The sequence below is a fragment of the Leucopleurus acutus genome (assembly GCF_964270905.1).
Source record: "Leucopleurus acutus genome assembly, chromosome: 3".
Taxonomy (NCBI): domain Eukaryota; kingdom Metazoa; phylum Chordata; class Mammalia; order Artiodactyla; family Delphinidae; genus Leucopleurus; species Leucopleurus acutus.
The window spans coordinates 11,003,844-11,022,658 of NC_139145.1; the positions used below are offsets into that span (position 1 = coordinate 11,003,844).

An 18,815-nucleotide genomic window follows, 5' to 3' on the forward strand; every position below is an offset into this window, starting at 1 on the left:
GAAAAGGATACTTGCTGTGATATCAACCACTGAAAGAGAAAGAAAAAAGCATTAATTCTCAACCATACGCTTTGCACCTGCTTAACTGGCTCCACTTTGGGGTTTACACAGGTTGCCTTGTCACCAGAGGCTGCAGGTGTTCGGTTAAGTGGGAAGATGGACTGCTCAGCCTAAGAGGGTGGGCTTGCTTTTCCTCTAATCCGGCAACCAGGGCGTGTCTGGGGGAAAGGGAACATGAACTTGCTCCCCCACTCACGGGCTTCCCGTCCTGCCAGGCTCCAGAGTCAGAATTGGAGCCCTCTCCCACTACAGCAGCAATGCTTCACAAGGGGAAGGAGCACAGAGGGGCCACCACATGACACTCACTGTAGTACGCCAAGAGCAAATCATGACGTGAGGAATTAATTACAATTAGAGAGTAGGTCTGTGGGTGTCAGTCCTTCCTGGAGAAGTGACATTTAAAAGATGTTTGGAAATGAGCAAAGTTAGCCTCAGAGGGGAGGGAAGAGTACTCCAGGAAGGACTGGTGTGGGCAGCACCTGGCCAGGGGTAGCAGGGATGATTCTGAGTTCTGAGCTCACCATCCCTCTCTGCTAGTACACAGGCTGGGACGTGGTTCAGATAACGACATGCTCCCACTTGGCCATAACTGTGCCCTGGAGTTTCACATTCCAACAGGAGGCGGTGAGGTCCCAGGACAGTCCGCCACACCACGACACTGACCACAGTCTGTCAGACTATCAAGGACTCAAGCATACACCTGACGCTGTTCCTGCTGACCCACTCGTCCTGCAAACATTCTCAGAGCCTTAGCAGTTGCTGGAAGGCAGATCCAGAGCCCAGAAGAAGACTCTTACTTGCCATGCTCTGTGGAAGAACAGTGTGTGTGGTATGTGTGTGTGGTGTGTGTGTGTGCACACACGCGCATGTGGAGGGAGGTGGTGGGGGTTGGGGTGTCTGGGGCTGGGCCTTGAAGGATGAGAATGTAACTATGGGTGTTACCAGGCAAAGAAGGAAGGGGAGGTGCTCCAGGCAAAGAGCAGAGGGCCAGGGAGGTGAGGCTGGAAGGCCCATTTGGTCTCTGTGCCACTCATGTGACTGTGGGTAAGAATGCCCTGATGTCATCCCTGGAGCCTGACCCAGTCAGACGCATAAAACAAAAGCACCCAATCAGATCCAAGTTTTAAGAGCATCTTATACGCAGCAAAGGACGCAGAGGGAGGAGAAAGAGGAAAGAGGCTGAAGGCCCATGGGTCTGCTGGCCGCCAGGGAGAAAGGCCAGTGACGCCAGCGGGACAGCCTTGGAGCTCGAGATGTCTCTGGGGCTGAGTGGTGGCCACGGAAGTCACCAAAGAGGCTCAGCAAGACTTGGAGCTGGTCTGGAGACCAGCTGCCTCAGAGACACAGGTGGGCCAGGAGGGGGAGCTATGGGAGTAGAGGAGAGGGACAGAACAGAGAGAAAGAGGGAACACGGAGAGCCACCAGGCTCCTGTGTCTGTCACACACACATACAAGTGCACGTGCACATAGAGCCCAGGCAAAAGGCACTCCGCAGCCAGCCCGGGTATCCCCTCCCAAGGCTCCCCTGCAACAGGGTCAGGAGGAGCTCAGGGTCCCAAGAGGGACACGGCCAGTGCCTGCTGCCAGGAGTGTGGCCCCAAGTGAGGCTCCTTGGCTGAATACCACCTACATGGACAGTGGGGACAGGCCTAGCTCCAGCCTCGTGTGACGTCATGAAGCTGGTAAACACATAAGTAGGGGCTTGCTTTCTACAGAAGCCACTCCTCCTCACTGGGAAGGGCAGTCGAGCTAGAGACACTCCTGAAGGCCACCAACTGGGAGGAGGGACAAGATACCGTGTAGGAAACTCTGTGACTAAAAAGCTGGGTTAGGGACATGCTAAGACCTGGTCCCACCTCAAGATTCTGTAGTTCCATGACTTAATCTCCACATGCAAGACATATCTCAGGCAAGGCCTCCATACTCAAGGGGAGCCCTTTAGAGAGTGTACAGGATGGATAAAGACACACATGAGAAGCATTTGCCTTCCACTCGGAGCGCCGTGTGGCTTGCTCTCAACAACCCAGCCTGGTAGCCAAGGCGGAGTGGGCTCAGTAAATCCACCACCTACAGCTGAGTTTCCAAGTCAAGCTTGGCCATGCCTCAGGACCTGGCGTAAAGCTGACTACATCTGTGTGTCACTGTTCCCCAACAGAGGTGAAGAGGGCAACAAGAGGTGAAACTCCTCCAGTGGGGCGAAGAAGCCTTCCTTATGAGTCTGTGGCCCAGGGATGCTCTCCCCACTGCACAAGGCATACTCCAAATTCACGTGAGGACAGTCCACAGAAGTATGTGGGCAGACTGTGAGGGGACACAGCCATTTGCCTACTGCCTGGGGAGGGCCCCACTATGCTGACTTCTCCAGCGCCTTGGCCTGTGCTGCTGGGCCCAGGCCCACATGGGCCCATCAAATGTCTCTGCATTTGGGGATTTTATGTGGTTAACATCTATTCAGTAGACATTTGGGCTGGACCCCACTAACACCTTTTTTCTATAAGTCAGATGTGTCTGTTAATGATCAGTTTCTGTCTCTGACAGTTCTGTTTTCTGACCTGAGGGCTGGAGAAAGAGCATCACATCCCCCTGGGGCCTTTAGTGACCACGGGGAGAGCTGGAAAGTAATGTGTAAAGTTTGAAGACTCAAACCTTCTGGAAGGCCTTGTCTGTCAGTGTGAGAGGCTGTCAGGAGCGCTGCTCTAGGGGCCAGAGGACAAAGTTTGAGGTGTGGACCCACATGGGAGTTAGCAACACTCCAACTCCTGGAGGAGCTGGATCCTAGTGGTCCTTAGCATCCATTTCCCAGAGCCATGATCTGCCACCATTCTCTCATGCATGCACTGTGGGCCACCAGCCCCCAACACACCCCCCAACACACACACAAATTGGGGATGTTGGATAAAGCCCCATAATGTGCCTCATCATGATTCTGTGTCCCCAGTGCCTAGAAGGGACTGACACATGGGAGGCTCTCAGGAAACATTTGTTGCACGAATGATGACTTTATCTATCATCACAAGGAAATGAGGGCTTCCTCATGCACAAATGGCCACAGAACTGAGGCTTATGCCCTTTTTTTTTTTTTTGGCTGCATTGGGTCTTCGTTGCTGCGCGAGGGCTTTCTCTAGTTGCAGCAAGTGGGGGCTACTCTTCTTTGTGGTGTGTGGGCTTCTCATTGTCGTGGTTTCTCTTGTTGCAGAGCACGGACTCTAGGCGCTCGGGCTTCAGCAGTTGCAGCATGTGGGCTCAGTAGTTGTGGCGCACGGGCTTAGTTGCTCTGTGGCATGTGCGATCTTCCCAGACCAGGGATAGAACCCGTGTCCCCTGCATTGGCAGGAGGATTCTCAACCACTGCGCCACCAGGGAAGCCCAGGCTTACGCCTTTTAAACACAAAATTCTAATTCCTAAGTGGCATCAGACATCTCCTTGTCTTTAAACGTCACTGTTTCTTGCTCAGGCATCAGTGTCAGTGACACCTGAGCCGTCCCCAAGATGACCCATTTCTGAAGCTGTAGGACTAGCTCCATGTCATGGAGAGCCAGTCACTTCCCCAGGATTGTCAGTCAGAAGCCAATCAAATCACTTTGCTTTTGTACCTTTTTAAACTTGCAACATAAATTCATAATCAGAAATCTAGATATTAGAAAATACGTCCATCTCACAAATTACCCAAGGTTGCTACCTCAACCTATGTTTTACTTTGTAACATTAAAATATAGCTTTTACGTCTTCTTCCTGTCATGCGAAAGCAGCCAAAGTGAGTCCCGTCACTACCAGGAAGCCTGCAGGTGTGAGGCAGAGATGTGAATGACCCTACCAGAAGCCTCTGGGGTCACCTTGGGGTTCTCAGGAAAAGCAAGGGTCACCACAGGGCTAGCATACACCCTGAGGGGTGGAAAGGCTGGGATCAGCACGCTTCTCATTCCTAGGGCATTCAGTTCAGGGCTGAGTGTTTCAAGGCTTCTTGTACCTCATAACCAAGGTAAGTTTTTCTTAAAAATCAGGTTTTTTTAAGTCACCAAATTGTGTAAAAATAGTTATCAACTGAAACTCCTCTGGGATGGAAGCACAACATTTAGCAGCCAGCCTTGCCTCTCTCTGCCATGTGACCACGGCTACAAGCATCCCGGTCAGTACTGCCATCGGCAAGTCGGAAGTGGTCTCTACCTTGTGGGTTTGGTGAGGATCCAAAGAGACAGTGCTCCAAGAACCATGAACGCAGAGCCTGGCATGTGGAAAGCACCAAGAATACTATAATAATTCCCAGGCAGGAACCGGAAGAAGTACGGGTTGCAGGGGAGACAGGGGGCAAGTTGGTAGCATCATGAAGTAAAGGTTCCTAAACACATTTCACTTCCTGAAGTCAGGGGAGACTCAGAGAATGAGTGAAGAAAATGGAAATGCGAACAGGAGGAAGCACAGATACTCTTCCATGAAAATGCTTAACAGCAAGTTCTGCAAATGCAGTTTCTGTACCAGGTTCTGCTCCCAGCTGATGTGGCATGGAATTTACCAGGACACAGCCATGATCCTAAAGGATGAAAGATATGCTCCATCTGTGCCTGATGATGAAAGGCCCAGAATTGAGCCCTTTTAGGCCTTAAAATAAGAAAGGGAAGCTTTTAATCACTTGCTGGGAAGGTAGCCATAGACTCTCGGGCTAAACCTGGAAGCACAATTAAGGAGTATCTGACTGGCAGTTTGGAGCTGCTTTCTAAGTCAGACGAACAACCACTAAAAAGTAGCCCCATTGCTAACACACAGAGAAAGCAAACATGGCATCAACACAGATCCTGCAGTCACTAAAGACCACTGTCCAAAGAATGACTGCCTGGATTATAGCAAATAACGAAAAATCCATTCCAGAGAAGTAGCATTTATTCCTCTGTGGCTTTCAAATCAGCAAAATCTAAGGATGATGATGCACTTTCCAGATAAATTAAGAAAGTTAAGGGGGAAATAAATACACATCTAAGTACAGATATAAAGATTCTCAGTTCCACAGTGGAAGCACAAATGACTGAAATGGAACTGTTTGAAAAACAGTAAAATATAAGAGAAGACTGAAAATTTACACAGGAATAGAATGTAGCAAGAGGAAAGACAACAAGGCAAAACTGAAATGAAAAAGAACACAATCTCACAAAACCTGTAGAAATAGCTTCACAAAGTATCTAGCCAAGAGATTTTGATGTAAAGTGACACTCCTTATAATCATGAATGATTTAGTCAGAGTCCCAAAGGAGTCAAGAATTCTGTTGAGGGGACTTCCCTGGTGGTGCAGTGATTAAGAATCTGCCTGCCAATGCAACGGACACGGGTTCGAGTCTTGGTCCGGGAAGATCCCACATGCTGTGGAGCAACTAAGCCCATGCGCCACAACTACTGAGCCTGCGCTCTAGAGCCCATGAGCCACAACTACTGAGCCCACGTGCCTAGAGCCTGTGCTCCACAAGACAAGCCACCGCAGTGAGAAGCCCTCGCACCGCAACAAAGAGTAGCCCCTGCTTGCCGCAACGAGAGAAAGCCCGTGTGTAGCAATGAAGACCTGACACAATAAAAAATAAATAAATTTAAAAAAAAAAAGAATTCTGTAGATACATCCCCATCCCTGCCAAAACCATAAGCAAAAAGAGAAGGCTCTCTGGTGAAGTGTCTTGTCATGCACTGTAATAGTTACAGGACCTGCTGAACAGATCCAGGGAATGAAGCAGCCAGCAGGTACTCTGAAGGCCTGCAGAGGCAGGTATGACTAAGAGACCAATGGCTGCAACTTGGATAAAGCTGCTGAGGAAAGGGAGAAATACCCTACGTCCCTCTGATGGGAACCCTTAACAAATGAACTGATGAAGCAGATGGGTGAGTATATTACATATTCCTTCTGGAAAGCTTACAAATACAGTTGAGGAAACACAAATAATAATCTACCCTTATATATATAAAAAAGTGATTACAAACAAGGTTAGAGTCTCTCATAGGGAAAACAAAAGATGATGAAAATAATAGTTAAGGAAGATGAATGTAATACTAAGTTCAGAGGTCAATTAAAAGTTTTATCTATAGCACTTATATGATTCTTTACCTAGTAAAGAATGAAAGGAAAGGAAAGAATAAAAGTTGACAGCTCCGTGATTTGGAAAAAATGCACAGCTAATAAAGAATGAAGTTTAAAAAAAGCATGCTTGCATTGCAACACAAAAGGAGATCAGAAACAACCAAAGAAGGAAAACATTACAAAGAATGGCACTTTAACTGAAATCTGGACAAACTTTCACGTGGGGATGCACCTGACAGAAAGAAAGGTATTTCCAGGTGTAACGACAGTGCGACCTACGGAGGGTACCCTGTGGCTCTATGGAAGACCCCACAAGATTTAGGGTTCTGTAAAATCGAGGGAAAACTCTCCACGATGATAAGGATTTAAATTATGGGTCCAAAAGTCAAGCAGCTACAAGGAAGCAATCTGAGGCATGGCTGCTTCTCCTTAACAGCACGGAGTGGGCAAAATATGATAAGGACAATATACACAGTGACTGGACTTCCCCGGTGGCGAAGTGGTTAAGAATCCACCTGCCAATGCAGGGGACACAGGTTCGAGCCCTGGTCCGGGAAGATCCCACATGCCACAGAGCAACTAAGCCTGTAGGCCACAACTACTGAGCCTGTGAGCCACAACTACTGCAGCCTGCATACCAAGAGCTCGTGCTCCGCAACAAGAGAAGCCACTGTAATGAGAAGCCCATGCACTGCAACAAAGAGGAGCCCCCGCTCACCACAACTAGAGAAAGCCAGCATACAGCAATGAAAACCCAACGCAGCCAAAAATAATTAAATAAGTTTATTAAAAAAAAAAATATATATATATACAGTGACTATGAACCACTGCTAGAAACAGGCTGAATGGAAAGGAAAAAGTAAAACTATCACTGTTTGCACATGACATGATACCATATACAGAAAATCCTAGAGATGTCACTAAAAAATATAATTTATAAATGAATTCAATAAAGTTGCAGGATACAGAATTAATATACAGAAATCTGTTGTGTTTCCATACACTAATAATGAACTATCAGAAAAAAAAAATTAAGAAAACAATCCCATTTACAACTGTATCAAAAAGAGTAAAGTAGCTAAGAATAAATCTAACCAAGGAAGTAAAAGTCTTATACTCTGAAAACTCTAAGACATCAATGAAAGAAAATGAAGACTACAGAAACGAATGGAAGCTATACTGTGCTCATGGATTGGGAGAATTAATATTGTTAAAATGACCATACTACACAAGGCAATCTGCAGATCCAATGCAATCCCTCTCAAAATACCAATAGTATTTTTCACAGAACTGGAACAAATAATTCTAAAAATTTTATGAAAACACAAAGGACCGTGAGTAGCCAAAGCAATCTTGAGAAAAAAGAACAAAGCTGGAGGTATCATGTTTCCTGATTTCAAACTATGCTACAAACCTACAGCAATAAAAACAGTATGGTAATGGCACAAAAACAGACACATAGATCAATGGAGAACAGACAGCCCAGAAATAAACCCATACTTATACAGTCAATTAATCTACGACAAAAGAGGCAAGAATACATAATGGGGAAAAGACAGCCTCTTCAATAAATGGTGTTTGGGGCACTTCCCTGGTGGTCCAGTGGTTAAGAATCAGCCTTCCAATGCAGGGTACGTGGGTTCGATCCCTGGCCGGGGAACTAAGATCCCACATGTTGTGGGGCAACTGAGCCCACGCACCACAGCTAGAGAGAAGCCTGAGCACCACAACTAGAGAGAAGCCCACGCACTGCAATGAAAGATCCCACGTGCTGCAACGAAGACCCAACTAAGCCATAAATAAATAAATAAATAAATAAATAAATATTTTTAAAAAATGGTGCTGGGAAAACTGGACAGCCACATGCAAAAGAATCAAACTGAATTACTTTCTCACTCTATATAAAAAAATAAACTTAAAATGGATGAAAGACTTAAAGACCTGAAACCATAAAGCTCCTAGAAGAAAACATGAGCAGTGTACTCTTTGATATCAACCTTAGCAATATTTTTCTGGATCTGTTTCCTCAGGCAAGGGAAACAAAAGCAAAAATAAACAAATGGGGGCTTCTCTGGTGCCGCAGTGGTTAAGAATCCGCCTGCCAATGCAGGGGACACAGGTTCAAGCCCTGGTCCGGGAAGATACCACATGCCGCGGATCAACTAAGCCTGTGTGCCACAACTACTGAGCCTGCACTCTAGAGCCTGCGAGCCACAACTACTGAAGCCCGCGCACCTAGAGCCTGTGCTCCACAAGAGAAGCAACCGCAATGAGAAGCCCGCGCACCGCAATGAAGAGTAGTCCCCGCTCGCTGCAACTAGAGAAAGCCCACGCAGCAACGAAGACCCAATGCAACCAAAATTAAATAAATAAATAAATTTAAAAAATAAATAAACAAATGGGACTACACCCAGCTAAAAAGCTTTTGCACAGGAAGGAAACTATTAGCAAAACAAAAAGGCAGAATGGAGAGAATGGGAGAAGATACAATTGTCCCTCAGTATCCTCAGGGGATTGGTTCCAGGAGCCCTTGAGGATGCCAAAATCCACAAATGCTCAAGCGCTTATATATTTTTATTTTTTAACTGAAGTATAGTTCATTTACACTGCTGTGTTAGTTTCTGGTTTACATCAAAGTGATTAAGTTACATATATTCATACATATACTTTTTCATATTCTTTTTCATTATGGCTTATTACAAGATACTGAATATAATTTCCTGTGCTATACCTTGTTGTTTATCTGTTTCATATACAGTACTTTGTACCTGATAATCCCAAACTCCTAATTTATCCTTCCCCTACCGCTTTTCCCCCTGGTAACTATAAGATTGTCTTCTATGTCTGTGAGTCTGTTTTCTGTTTGAAATAAGTTCATTTGTATCATATTTTAAATTCCACATATAAGTGATCTCATGTGCTATTTGTCTTTCTCTGTCTGACTTACTTCACTTAGTATGATAATCTCTAGGTCCATCCATGTTGCTGCAAATGGCATTATTTCATTCTTTTTTATGGATAAGTAGTAGTCTATTATGTATACATATACCACATTTCTTTATCCATTCATCCATTGATGGACATTTAAGTTGCTTCCATGTTGTGGCTATTATAAACAGTGCTGCTATGAACATTTCAGTGCATGTAGCTTTTTGAATGAGTTTTCATCTTTTCCCGATATATGTCCAGGAGTGGGATTGGTGGATCATATGACAACTCCACTTTTTTTTGTTGTTTAATATATACATTGCTGCCGGCATCTTTCTTTTTTTTTTTAGATTTAAAAAAAAATTTTATTTATTTTATTTATTTTATTTTTGGCTGCACTGGGTCTCCGTTGCTGCCCATGGGCTTTCTTTAGGTGCAGCAGGTGGGGGCTACTCTTTGTTGCAGTGTGCGGGCTTCTCATTGCGGTGTCTTCTCTTGTTGCAGAGCATGGGCTCTAGGCACACAGGCTTCAGTAGTTGTGGCGCGTGGGATCAACAGTTGTGTCTCGCGGGCTCTAGAGCACAGGCTCAGCAGTTGTGGCGCACGGGCTTAGTTGCTCCGGGGCATGTGGGATCCTCCCGGACCAGGGCTCCAACCCGTGTCCCCTGCATTGGTGGGTGAATTCTTAACCACTGCATCACCAGGGAAGCCCAACAACTCTATTTTAAGGAACCTCCATACTGTTGCCCATAGTGGATGTACCAATTTACATTCCCACCAACAGTGCAGGAGGGTTTCCTTTCCTTTACACACGCTCTAGCATTTATTATTTGTAGACTTTTTGATGATGGCCATTCTGACCGGTGTGAGGTGATACCTCAATGTAGTTCTGATTTGCATTTCTCTAATAACTAGCAATGCTGAGCATCTTTTCATGCGCCTATTGGCTATCTTCTTTGGAGAAACGTCTATTTAAGTTAAAGTCCCTTTTTAAAAAAAAATAATTTTATTTATTCCATTTATTTTATTTTTGGCTGTGTTGGGTCTTCGTTGCTGCACATGAGCTTTCTCTAGTCGTGGCGAGCGGGGGCTACTCTTCGTTGTGGTGCATGGACTCTAGGCACGTGGGCTTCACTAGTTGTGGCTTGTGGGCTCAGTAGTTGTGGCGCACGGGCTTAGTTGCTCCGTGGCATGTGGGATCTTCCCGGACCAGGGCTCGAACCCATGTCCCCTGCATTGGCCTGTGCCATGTCCCCTGCATTGGCCTGTGCCATGTCCCCTGCATTCCCTGTGCCACCAGGGAAGCCCTGAAAAGGGGGCCCTTGTGCACTGTTGGACTGTAAGTTGGTGCAGCCACTATGGAAAACAGTATGGAGGTTCCTCAAAAAATTAAAAATAGAACTACCATAAGGCTTCCCTGGTGGTGCAGTGGTTAAGAATCCGCCTGCTAATGCAGGGGACATGGGTTCGAGCCCTGGTCCGGAAGATCCCACATGCCGTGGAGCAACTAAGCCCGTGCGCAACAACTACTGAGCCTGTGCTCTAGAGCCCGTGCTCCGCAACAAGAGAAGCCACCGCAATGAGAAGCCCGTGCACCACAATAGTAGCCCCCGCTTGCCACAACTAGAGAAAGCCTGCGCACAGCAACAAAGACCCAATGCAGCCAAAAATAAATTAATTAAATAAAAATTTAAAAGACCCTACAATATTTCAAATTAAAAAAAGAAAACAAAAAAGAAACAGGCTGAATGGCCTGAAGACAAGGGAAAGGAAGTGGCAGGATTTGTTGTTAACTGAGCGAAGGGAGAGCTTCAGAACCAGCACATCCACTAAAGGCACTGGGAGTCAGGCCCGGGCAGTCACAGCCTCCACCCTTCCCACACCCAAGGAAGCTTGACACTTCGTTTGATCTCAGCCTCATCACTGCTCAGGAGAGACCCTGATATCAACCAGTCACCAACAGCTCAGGCACTCCTAGGGATTGACCGGAAACTCTGAGCGCTTCTCAAGGCTTGCTCCCCCACCTCATTCAGGACTCTGTTCAAATGTGACTCCCACAAATAGAGACTCCCTCATTACCTTTGCTAAAAATAGCTCCCTGTCAACTCCAACCCTCACCCTGGTTTTCATGGTTCTTCTATCGCTGCCTAACCTTTTACTATATATTCATTGTTTGTCTCCCTCACAAAAACATAAGCTTCTGTGGGCAAGGACTGCTTTAGTCACTGTTGATCCCCAGCACCTAGAATAGGTCTTGGTACCCAGTGTGAGCTGATTAAATATCTGCTGAATGAATGAAAGAAAAGAACTTCACAAAAACAACGACTTGGACTTCCCCGGTGGCGCAGCGGTTAAGAATCTGCCTGCCAGTGCAGGGGACGCGGGTTCAAGCCCTGGTCCAGAAAGATCCCACATGCTGCAGAGCAACTAAGCCCGTGCGCCACAACTACTGAGCCTGCGCTCTAGAGCCTGTGAGCCACAACTGTTGAGCCCATGTGCTACAGCTACTGAAACCCACGCGCCTAGAGCCTGTGCTCCACAACAAGAGAAGACATTGCGGGGCTTCCCTGGTGGCGCAGTGGTTGAGAGTCCGCCTGCCGATGCAGGGGACACGGGTTCGTGCCCCGGTCCGGGAAGATCCCACATGCCGCGGAGAGGCTGGGCCCGTGAGCCATGGCCGCTGAGCCTGCGCGTTGGAGCCTGTGCTCCGCAACGGGAGAGGCCACAACAGTGAGAGGCCCGCGTTCCGCAAAAAAAAAAAAAAAAAAAAAAAAGACACTGCAACGAGAAGCCCGTGCACCGTAACGAAGAGTAGCCCTTGCACACTGCTCCTAGAGAAAGCCCGCGGCAGCAATGAAGGCCCAACACAGCCAAAAATTAATTAATTAAAAAAAAAAACACAACAACCACCCACGACTTATCGTCTTGGCATGGACCCTGGCGATCTTGACCTTAGATTTTTTGTTGTTGTTGTAAATTTATTTATTATTATTTTTTTTTAATTTTTGGTTGCGTTGGGTCTTCATTGCTGCGCACGGGATTTCTCTGGTCGCGGCGAGAGGGGGCTACTCTTTGTTGCGGTGCGCGGGCTTCTCATTGCGGAGCACGGGCTCTAGGTGCACGGGCTTCAGTAGTTGTGGCACGGGAGCTCTAGAGTGCAGGCTCAGTAGTTGTGGCGCACCAGCTTCGGTGCTCCGCGGCATGTGGGATCTTCCCGGACCAGGGCTCGAACCCGTGTCCCCTGCATTGGCAGGTGGATTCTTAACCACAGCACCACCAGGGAAGCCCTTGAGCCCAGGTTTGAGCTCGATTTTGTTAATAAGTTGCTGTGTGGCTTTGGGCAAATCACTTTACCTCTTTGGGCCCATACTGCCTCATTCGTGAAACAAGGAAGTGGATCAAGAAAGAATTAAAGTTCCCTTCCAACTCTTTACAGTCTGCAAAACAAAGATCTGATTATCCTACCAAAGGCAATTTGTTACTAGCCACCGGTGGGTTCAGATTTACCTCAGGATCAACACATTTTTAAAATCGAAGTTGACTGTATTCAAGAAGTCTTGGGCTTCCCTGGTGGCGCAGTGGTTGAGAATCTGCCTGCGAATGCAGGGGACATGGGTTCAAGCCCTGGTCTGGGAGGATCCCACATGCCGCAGAGCAACTAGGCCCGTGAGCCACAACTACTGCGCCTGCGCGTCTGGAGCCTGTGCTCTGCAACGAAAGACCGCGATAGTGAGTGGCCCCCGCTTGCCACAACTAGAGAAAGCCCTCGCACAGAAACGAAGGCCCAACATAGCAAAAATACATAAATAAATTAATAAACTCCTACTCCCAACATCAAAAAAAAAAAAAAAAAACAAGGAAAAAACTCATCTCATACCTCTGGCAGGAAGAGAGGAAAGTAACCATTAAAAAAAAAAAAAAAAGAAGTCCCTCCTCTAAGCAGAATAAAGCTGGGTGAACGGCAATTGGACACACCGTATGACAGGAGCACAGTGTTGCTCTGAGTAGAAACAACGGCACAGCCAGAAAGGGCAGAATGATGGCCACTTTCCCACATTTTTTGAGGCACCAAGATCCCACAGGTCAACATGGGAAGATAGGGCCTGCCCTCTGAAGGGGACGGTTGAGTGGATGGTGGGAGAAAGAGAAGTCACAGGTAGATACGGAGAAAGCAGGAGCCCTGAGCCCTGGAATCCAGACACCCCCCCACCCCCCGCCCAGTTCTGCCTTTTACAGGACTTCAAACGACTGCCTCTAGGTTCTGGGCCTCTGCCTCTCACCTATGACTCCCCTCATCACTGATGGGGGCACAACCCTGCTGCTCCTGAAAGAGGCAACTCTCGGAGTACCCGGACCGGAGTCCTAGGCCTCTGCCTGTCACCAGAAACATTAAGTACGGTACGGGGCGAGTTCCCTCGGGTCCCCTGAGAGGCTCACGTCTTCGGGGTCTTGCTGCTGGTGCGGAAGTCACGCCCCAGGTCCCGGAGGAGCGGCGCCGGAGGCCCCCGCCCGCCAGGGTCGCGACCCCTCAGCCCAAGCTCGGAAAAGAGCCTGCACCTCCACCCTTGCGGCCCGGCCCGCGCTCACCGCCTTCTCCAGGTGGCTGCGCGCCTGCTCGCTGTTCTTGGTGTGGTGGTAGAGCACGGAACCGAGCTGCAGGTGTGTTCGGGCCTCAATGCGCTGCGGTGGCTTGAAGGGGAACACGGCCTGCAAGCAGTGCACACACAGGCGGATCTTGGGCGGGCTGGAAGTGCGGAAGTGTTCGGCAAAGCCCAGGAGCGCCAGGTACCACGACTCAGCCGCCTCGGCCTGCGCTGCCTGGGCCGCCGCAGCCTGGGCCGCCGCCGCCGCCTGAGCCGCCATTTTGGCCTCCCCAACAACAAACTGCCGCCACAGGGAGGCGGAAGCAGGCGCACGGGGCGGGGCCGGGAGCGCCTCGCGTTTCTCGCGAGAGCTTCTGTACAAAGCATCCTGGAACGTGTAGTTTGTATTTGGAGTGGCCGCGGCTCCGGGAAGGTCTGAGAAAAGGCGACACCATCTGGTCCGCGGGACTGTGACCGGAGATTTCCGATGGGCTGAGGTTTGCATTCCTAGGGTGAAGACCCCAGATGTCCAAGCAATGGCAGGGCGTGGCTTGCCGACGCGGACTACATCTCCCATCAGGCCATGCGTACTATAACAAGCGCCTCCCGCCACCACCACCCCTCCGCCCCCGGTGGCGCCGGAGCATTGTGGGATTGGATGAGTCTCAAGATGGACAACCGGGATGTTGCAGGTAACAGCCCCCGCCTCCCCGCAAGCGTCTGCCTGGGTGTTCGGGCTATGAGTCTTTGCTTAGCCCTACCGTCGGGCCTACCTCAACCCGCCGGCCCTTAGCCTCAGCTTCCCGGTGGCTGGAAGAGGCGGCTTGTGCACCACCCCCGTCTCCCGAGACCCCAGACCCAGTTACCCCGCCCCCGCCCACCCCCCACAACCGCTGGTTTGCTGAGGACGCCAGGCTTTCCTTAAAGGCCGCCACCGGGATCTGCCCTGCGCCTGCTTTCCGAAATAACCGCCTTCAGGGCTGCTCAGACCTCCGCTCCCCGAGCCAGTGGCAACCTTGGGCTGTCCTGCGCCTCTCTTCGTGGCAGCTCCTGACTGGCCTGTATCCCGCTTTCTGGAAAAGCTGTTTTTCCGAACTGCACTTGGCCTCCCTGTACACATTTTCCTGGGTCTTTAGAGCCCCTACTTTAGCACAAGCCTTATTCTTCCCCCACCCCAGCCCTAGCCCTCCACCCAGACTGGGATACATTGAAGAAATATTCATTGTGTGCTAGGCACTGTGCTAGTTGCTGAGGATGTAGTGTAACCAAAACGGGGCCATGCCTTCCTGAAGGCTACTTTCTACTGGGGCATCACAATGCACAAAAAAGGAAATATTTACAGAGAGTGAGTTATAATGATACGAGAGAGTGGAGGTGCAGATTGCTGATATTGGGTGGTCAAGGAGAGCCTTTTTGAGCAGAAGATACTTGAGATGAGAAGATGCCAACTATCGGAAGGCCTGGAAGGCAGAGCCTTCTATGCAGAGGGGGACAGCAAGTGCAAAAGCCTTGAGAGCTTGTCATTTTGAAGAATGTCAGGGATGAAGTGGAAGTGGGGAGGGGAGCCATCTCTGGCAGCGTCTTGAAAATCGGCTTTCAGAATTTGGATTTTATTTTGAGTCCCATGGGGGAACGTTCGAGGTGTCTTCTCCATCTCCACAACTACCACCCTTGTCTGAAGACACCATCATCTTTTGCTTGGAGCCAGTAAGCCTCCTTGTTGGTCTCCTTGCTGCCTATGCACTCTGTCCAATCAGTAGACAGAATGATCTTAAAAATAAAAATACCAGTTGGATCTTATCAGCTTAATACTCCCCAGTCACTTCCTAAAACCCTTTAAGTAAAACTCAGACTCCCTATTTTGCCCTACCCCCGCTAGCCCCACCCCTGGAACCGCCTGCTCTGACCACATTGGACCTCTGCTTCTTACTCTGCCCAGATCACTCCCCATGTGGCTTTTCAGGAAGCCACCTCTTTATCTTTCTGGTTTTAGCTTAAATGTCCCCTTTTTTAACGGTTATTTTCTGGCTAGCTGTATAGGTGGTCCTCTGTTATGCTTTTTCATCTTTTTTTTTGTTTCCAGCAGAGAGCTCTTATCATGATTTTGCAACTACTTTTTTGTTACAAGTCTTTTGTCTCCTCAGCCAGAGGTGAATCCCACATGGGCAGAGGCCCATTCTGTCTTGATTAGCACCAAGTACAGCATCTGGTGCATAACTCAGTAAATGTTTGCTAAATACAGCATCTGGTGCATAACTCAGTAAATGTTTGCTAAATAAATGAAGGAACAGATGTGTGAATGTCAATCTGAATGTTAGTTGCTGCCTGAGAGGGCAGCTCTGGGCTGCTCCCATAGCAGCTGGGCTGCTCCCATAGCAGCTGCTGGGCATGTTTTTGGAGCAAAGGTGATTTCTGATGTACTTCTTTTCCCTCCCCAGGAAAGGCTAACCGGTGGTTTGGGGTTGCTCCTCCCAAGTCTGGAAAAATGAACATGAACATCCTTCACCAGGAGGAGCTCATTGCTCAGAAGAAACGGGAAATTGAAGCCAAAATGGAGCAGAAAGCCAAGCAGAATCAGGTGGCCAGCCCTCAGCCCCGGCATCCTGGCGAGTAAGTCTACCCCGAGACTGGATTAGGGTCTTTGAGGGTCACCAACAGAGGGTTTTGCTTGCGAGAGTAGTCGAGGTGTTTCTGCATCTAGCCACAGCCTGATGGTGCAAGGAGGAACGCAGGTGCACTTTGAGGAGGCTGTGTGGCAGGAGAGAAACAAGGGGTGTATGGGAGCCCAGAGGATGGCTGCCAACTCTTTCACTCAGTGGTTATTTACTGCTGACCTGTTGTGGGCCAGGGACCAAGAATACAGCACGGAGCAAAAACCCAGATTCCATCTCTGCCTTTACGGGGCTCACAGTCTACTTGTGAAGGGATGCTCTGGTAGGTAACATGAGGCAGTGTGCTCCCAGATGCAGCAGCTGCCGTAGGGATGCAGAAGAGGCTCTGCATTCTGAAGGCCCCAGGCAGAGCCAGCCCTTTGAGGAAGCAGGAAAGGACAGCAAAGGGCAGAAGGGAGGCGAGCCCCTGTGTGTCAGGCAGCTCGAGCTGCTGCACCAAAGGGGCTGTTTCTGAGCCAGGAGAGAGGGTTTCCTCCTGACTGTCCTGAGAGGCTCTGAGGGCACCCAAGAGTTTTGAGCAGGGGTGGAGTGATCAGGGTGACAAGATCCAAGAATTTCAGGCTGGAGGTTGACAGAGACAAGCCCCTTCCTCTGCGGTCTGAAGTGTGGAGCATGTTAGCCCTCCACTAAGGCTCTGTTCCAGCTCCCACCTTTTCTAAGAGTCCGTGGCTTCTCCTTGAGGGCGGGACTTAAACTTTATTCTTGTTGGAACCTCCAGGGTGTTCAGGAACATGAGGACTGGATGTTGAGTGATCTGTGGGTGGGCTTGTGGACTGTCACCCCTGGGGTTATGGAAGGACTTGCACAAAGATGGGAAAGGCCTGTAGGACTGCTTCCAAGAGGGCCCCCTGGAGGCTGCTGGATCTCAGCGCCAGGATCAGGCAGCCAAAAAGGAACATCGGGTGGGTGCAGAGTACAGGTAGCTTTGAAAATAAGGTTGTTTTCCCCATTGTAAAAGCTTAGAACACCTTAGAATTTCGTGCTGCAGAAATAAGAAACATTCAGGTTGCCTCAAGAGAACCATTTTAATATATTCCCTTCCCATGTCATTGCTTTGTTTCACTAAATTGTGGTCAACTTCATATGTCGCTTCCCCTGCCCCCCACTTTTTAAAGGAAAAGCTTCCCCCCAACCCCCCGCGTTACAACTCTTTAGAACCGCCACAGTGTTAAAGTTTTATTTATTTATATTAAGATATGACTTACATGCCATAAAATTGACTTTTTAAACTATACAACCTAGTGATTTTCAGTATATTCACAGCATTGTGCAACTATTATCACTAATTCCAGAACGTTTTGTCACTCCAGAAAGAAACTCCATGCCCATTAGCAATCACTCCCCATTCCCTCTTCCCTCAGCCCCTGACAACGACTAATCTACTTTCTGTCTGTGTGGATTTACCTATTCTAGATATTTCATGTAATACGCGGCCTTTTGTGTCTGGCTGTTTTCACTGGACGTGATGTTTTCAAGGTTCATCACTTTGTAGCATGTGTCAGTACTTCATTCCTTTTTTTGGTGGCTGAATAATATTCCATTGTGTGGATGGACCATGTTTTGTTTATCTGTTCATCAAAAGCCATCATTTAACAGCTGTGTGATAACCCCTGCCATTTTTTAAAAAAATGAATTTTTAAAATTTATTTATTTATTTATTTATTGGCTGCGTTGGGTCTTCGTGGCTGTGCATAGGCTCTCTCTAGTTGCCGAGGGCTTCTTATTGCGGTGGCTTCTCTTGTTGCAGAGCATAGGCTCCAGGCGCAGGCTTCATTAGTTGTGGCCGGGCTCCAGAGCGCAGGCTCAGTAGTTGTGGCGCATGGGCTTCGTTGCTCCGCGGCATGTGGGATCTTCCCGGACCAGGGCCCCATGTCCCCTGCATTGGCATGTGGATTCTTAACCACTGCGCCACCAGGGAAGCCTCTGCCATTTGTTATGGGTGGTTTTCAAGTGGGATTCGTGTGCTGACATGCTGCTGACCCGAAGTGGTTTTTGGGGGGTTTTTTTTGGCCGCACCGTGTGGCTTGTGGGGTCTTAGTTCCCTGACCAGGGATTGAACCCAGGCCCTTGGCAGTGAAAGTGCGGAGTCCTAACCACTGGACCGCCAGAGAATTCCCCCCAAAGTATTTTCTTGTCCTTCATTGTCCCTGCCTTCTTTCTGTCCCTCCTGAGGGAGGTGCACACAGCATGAGGACAAGGCCAGGGTCACTAGAAGGCCCTGCTTGTTTAATGCCAAGGCTGGTTATCAGCAGAACTTTCTCTTTCATATAAAATAACTTTTACTTCCTTCTTTCTCTCTTTTGTTTTTTAACTTTAAAGATAATTCATATATGTGGTAGAAAACCTGGGAAGTAGAGGAGAAGAAAATGAGGAAGAAATAAAATCAGTTGTAACCCTGCAACCCAGAGGCAAGTGCTGGTTGCATTTGATGGATTTTTGTAACAATTTTTCAGTCAAATATATTTTCACATAAGTAGGACCACCCTGTAGGTACTGTTTTATATCCTGCCTTTTTGTTT

General features: G+C 48.4%; 2 protein-coding genes across 4 annotated transcripts in view; one reads left to right on the plus strand and one right to left on the minus strand.

Moving 5' to 3' along the window:
* Positions 1-13,924, minus strand: part of MAU2 (MAU2 sister chromatid cohesion factor) — a gene marked incomplete at its 5' end in the record, with an annotated part of 34,227 nt that extends 20,303 nt beyond the window's left edge. For 2 of the 3 annotated variants that reach the window (XM_082834932.1, XM_082834929.1), the window contains 2 exons: positions 12-29; positions 13,629-13,904. In XM_082834932.1, coding sequence (XP_082691058.1) covers positions 12-29; positions 13,629-13,904 — 294 coding nt within the window. Of the gene's footprint in view, positions 1-11; positions 30-13,628 lie in introns of all 3 variants that reach the window. The other variant, XM_082834930.1, reaches the window with a different exon arrangement.
* A 342-nt stretch (positions 13,925-14,266) lies between these two features.
* The window catches only part of SUGP1 (SURP and G-patch domain containing 1), a 29,759-nt gene continuing 25,210 nt past the window's right edge, over positions 14,267-18,815 (plus strand). Inside the window, exons 1-2 of the mRNA XM_082837442.1 lie at positions 14,267-14,316; positions 16,063-16,234. Coding sequence (XP_082693568.1) covers positions 14,283-14,316; positions 16,063-16,234 — 206 coding nt within the window. The 5' untranslated portion in view covers positions 14,267-14,282. The remainder of the gene's footprint in view (positions 14,317-16,062; positions 16,235-18,815) is intronic.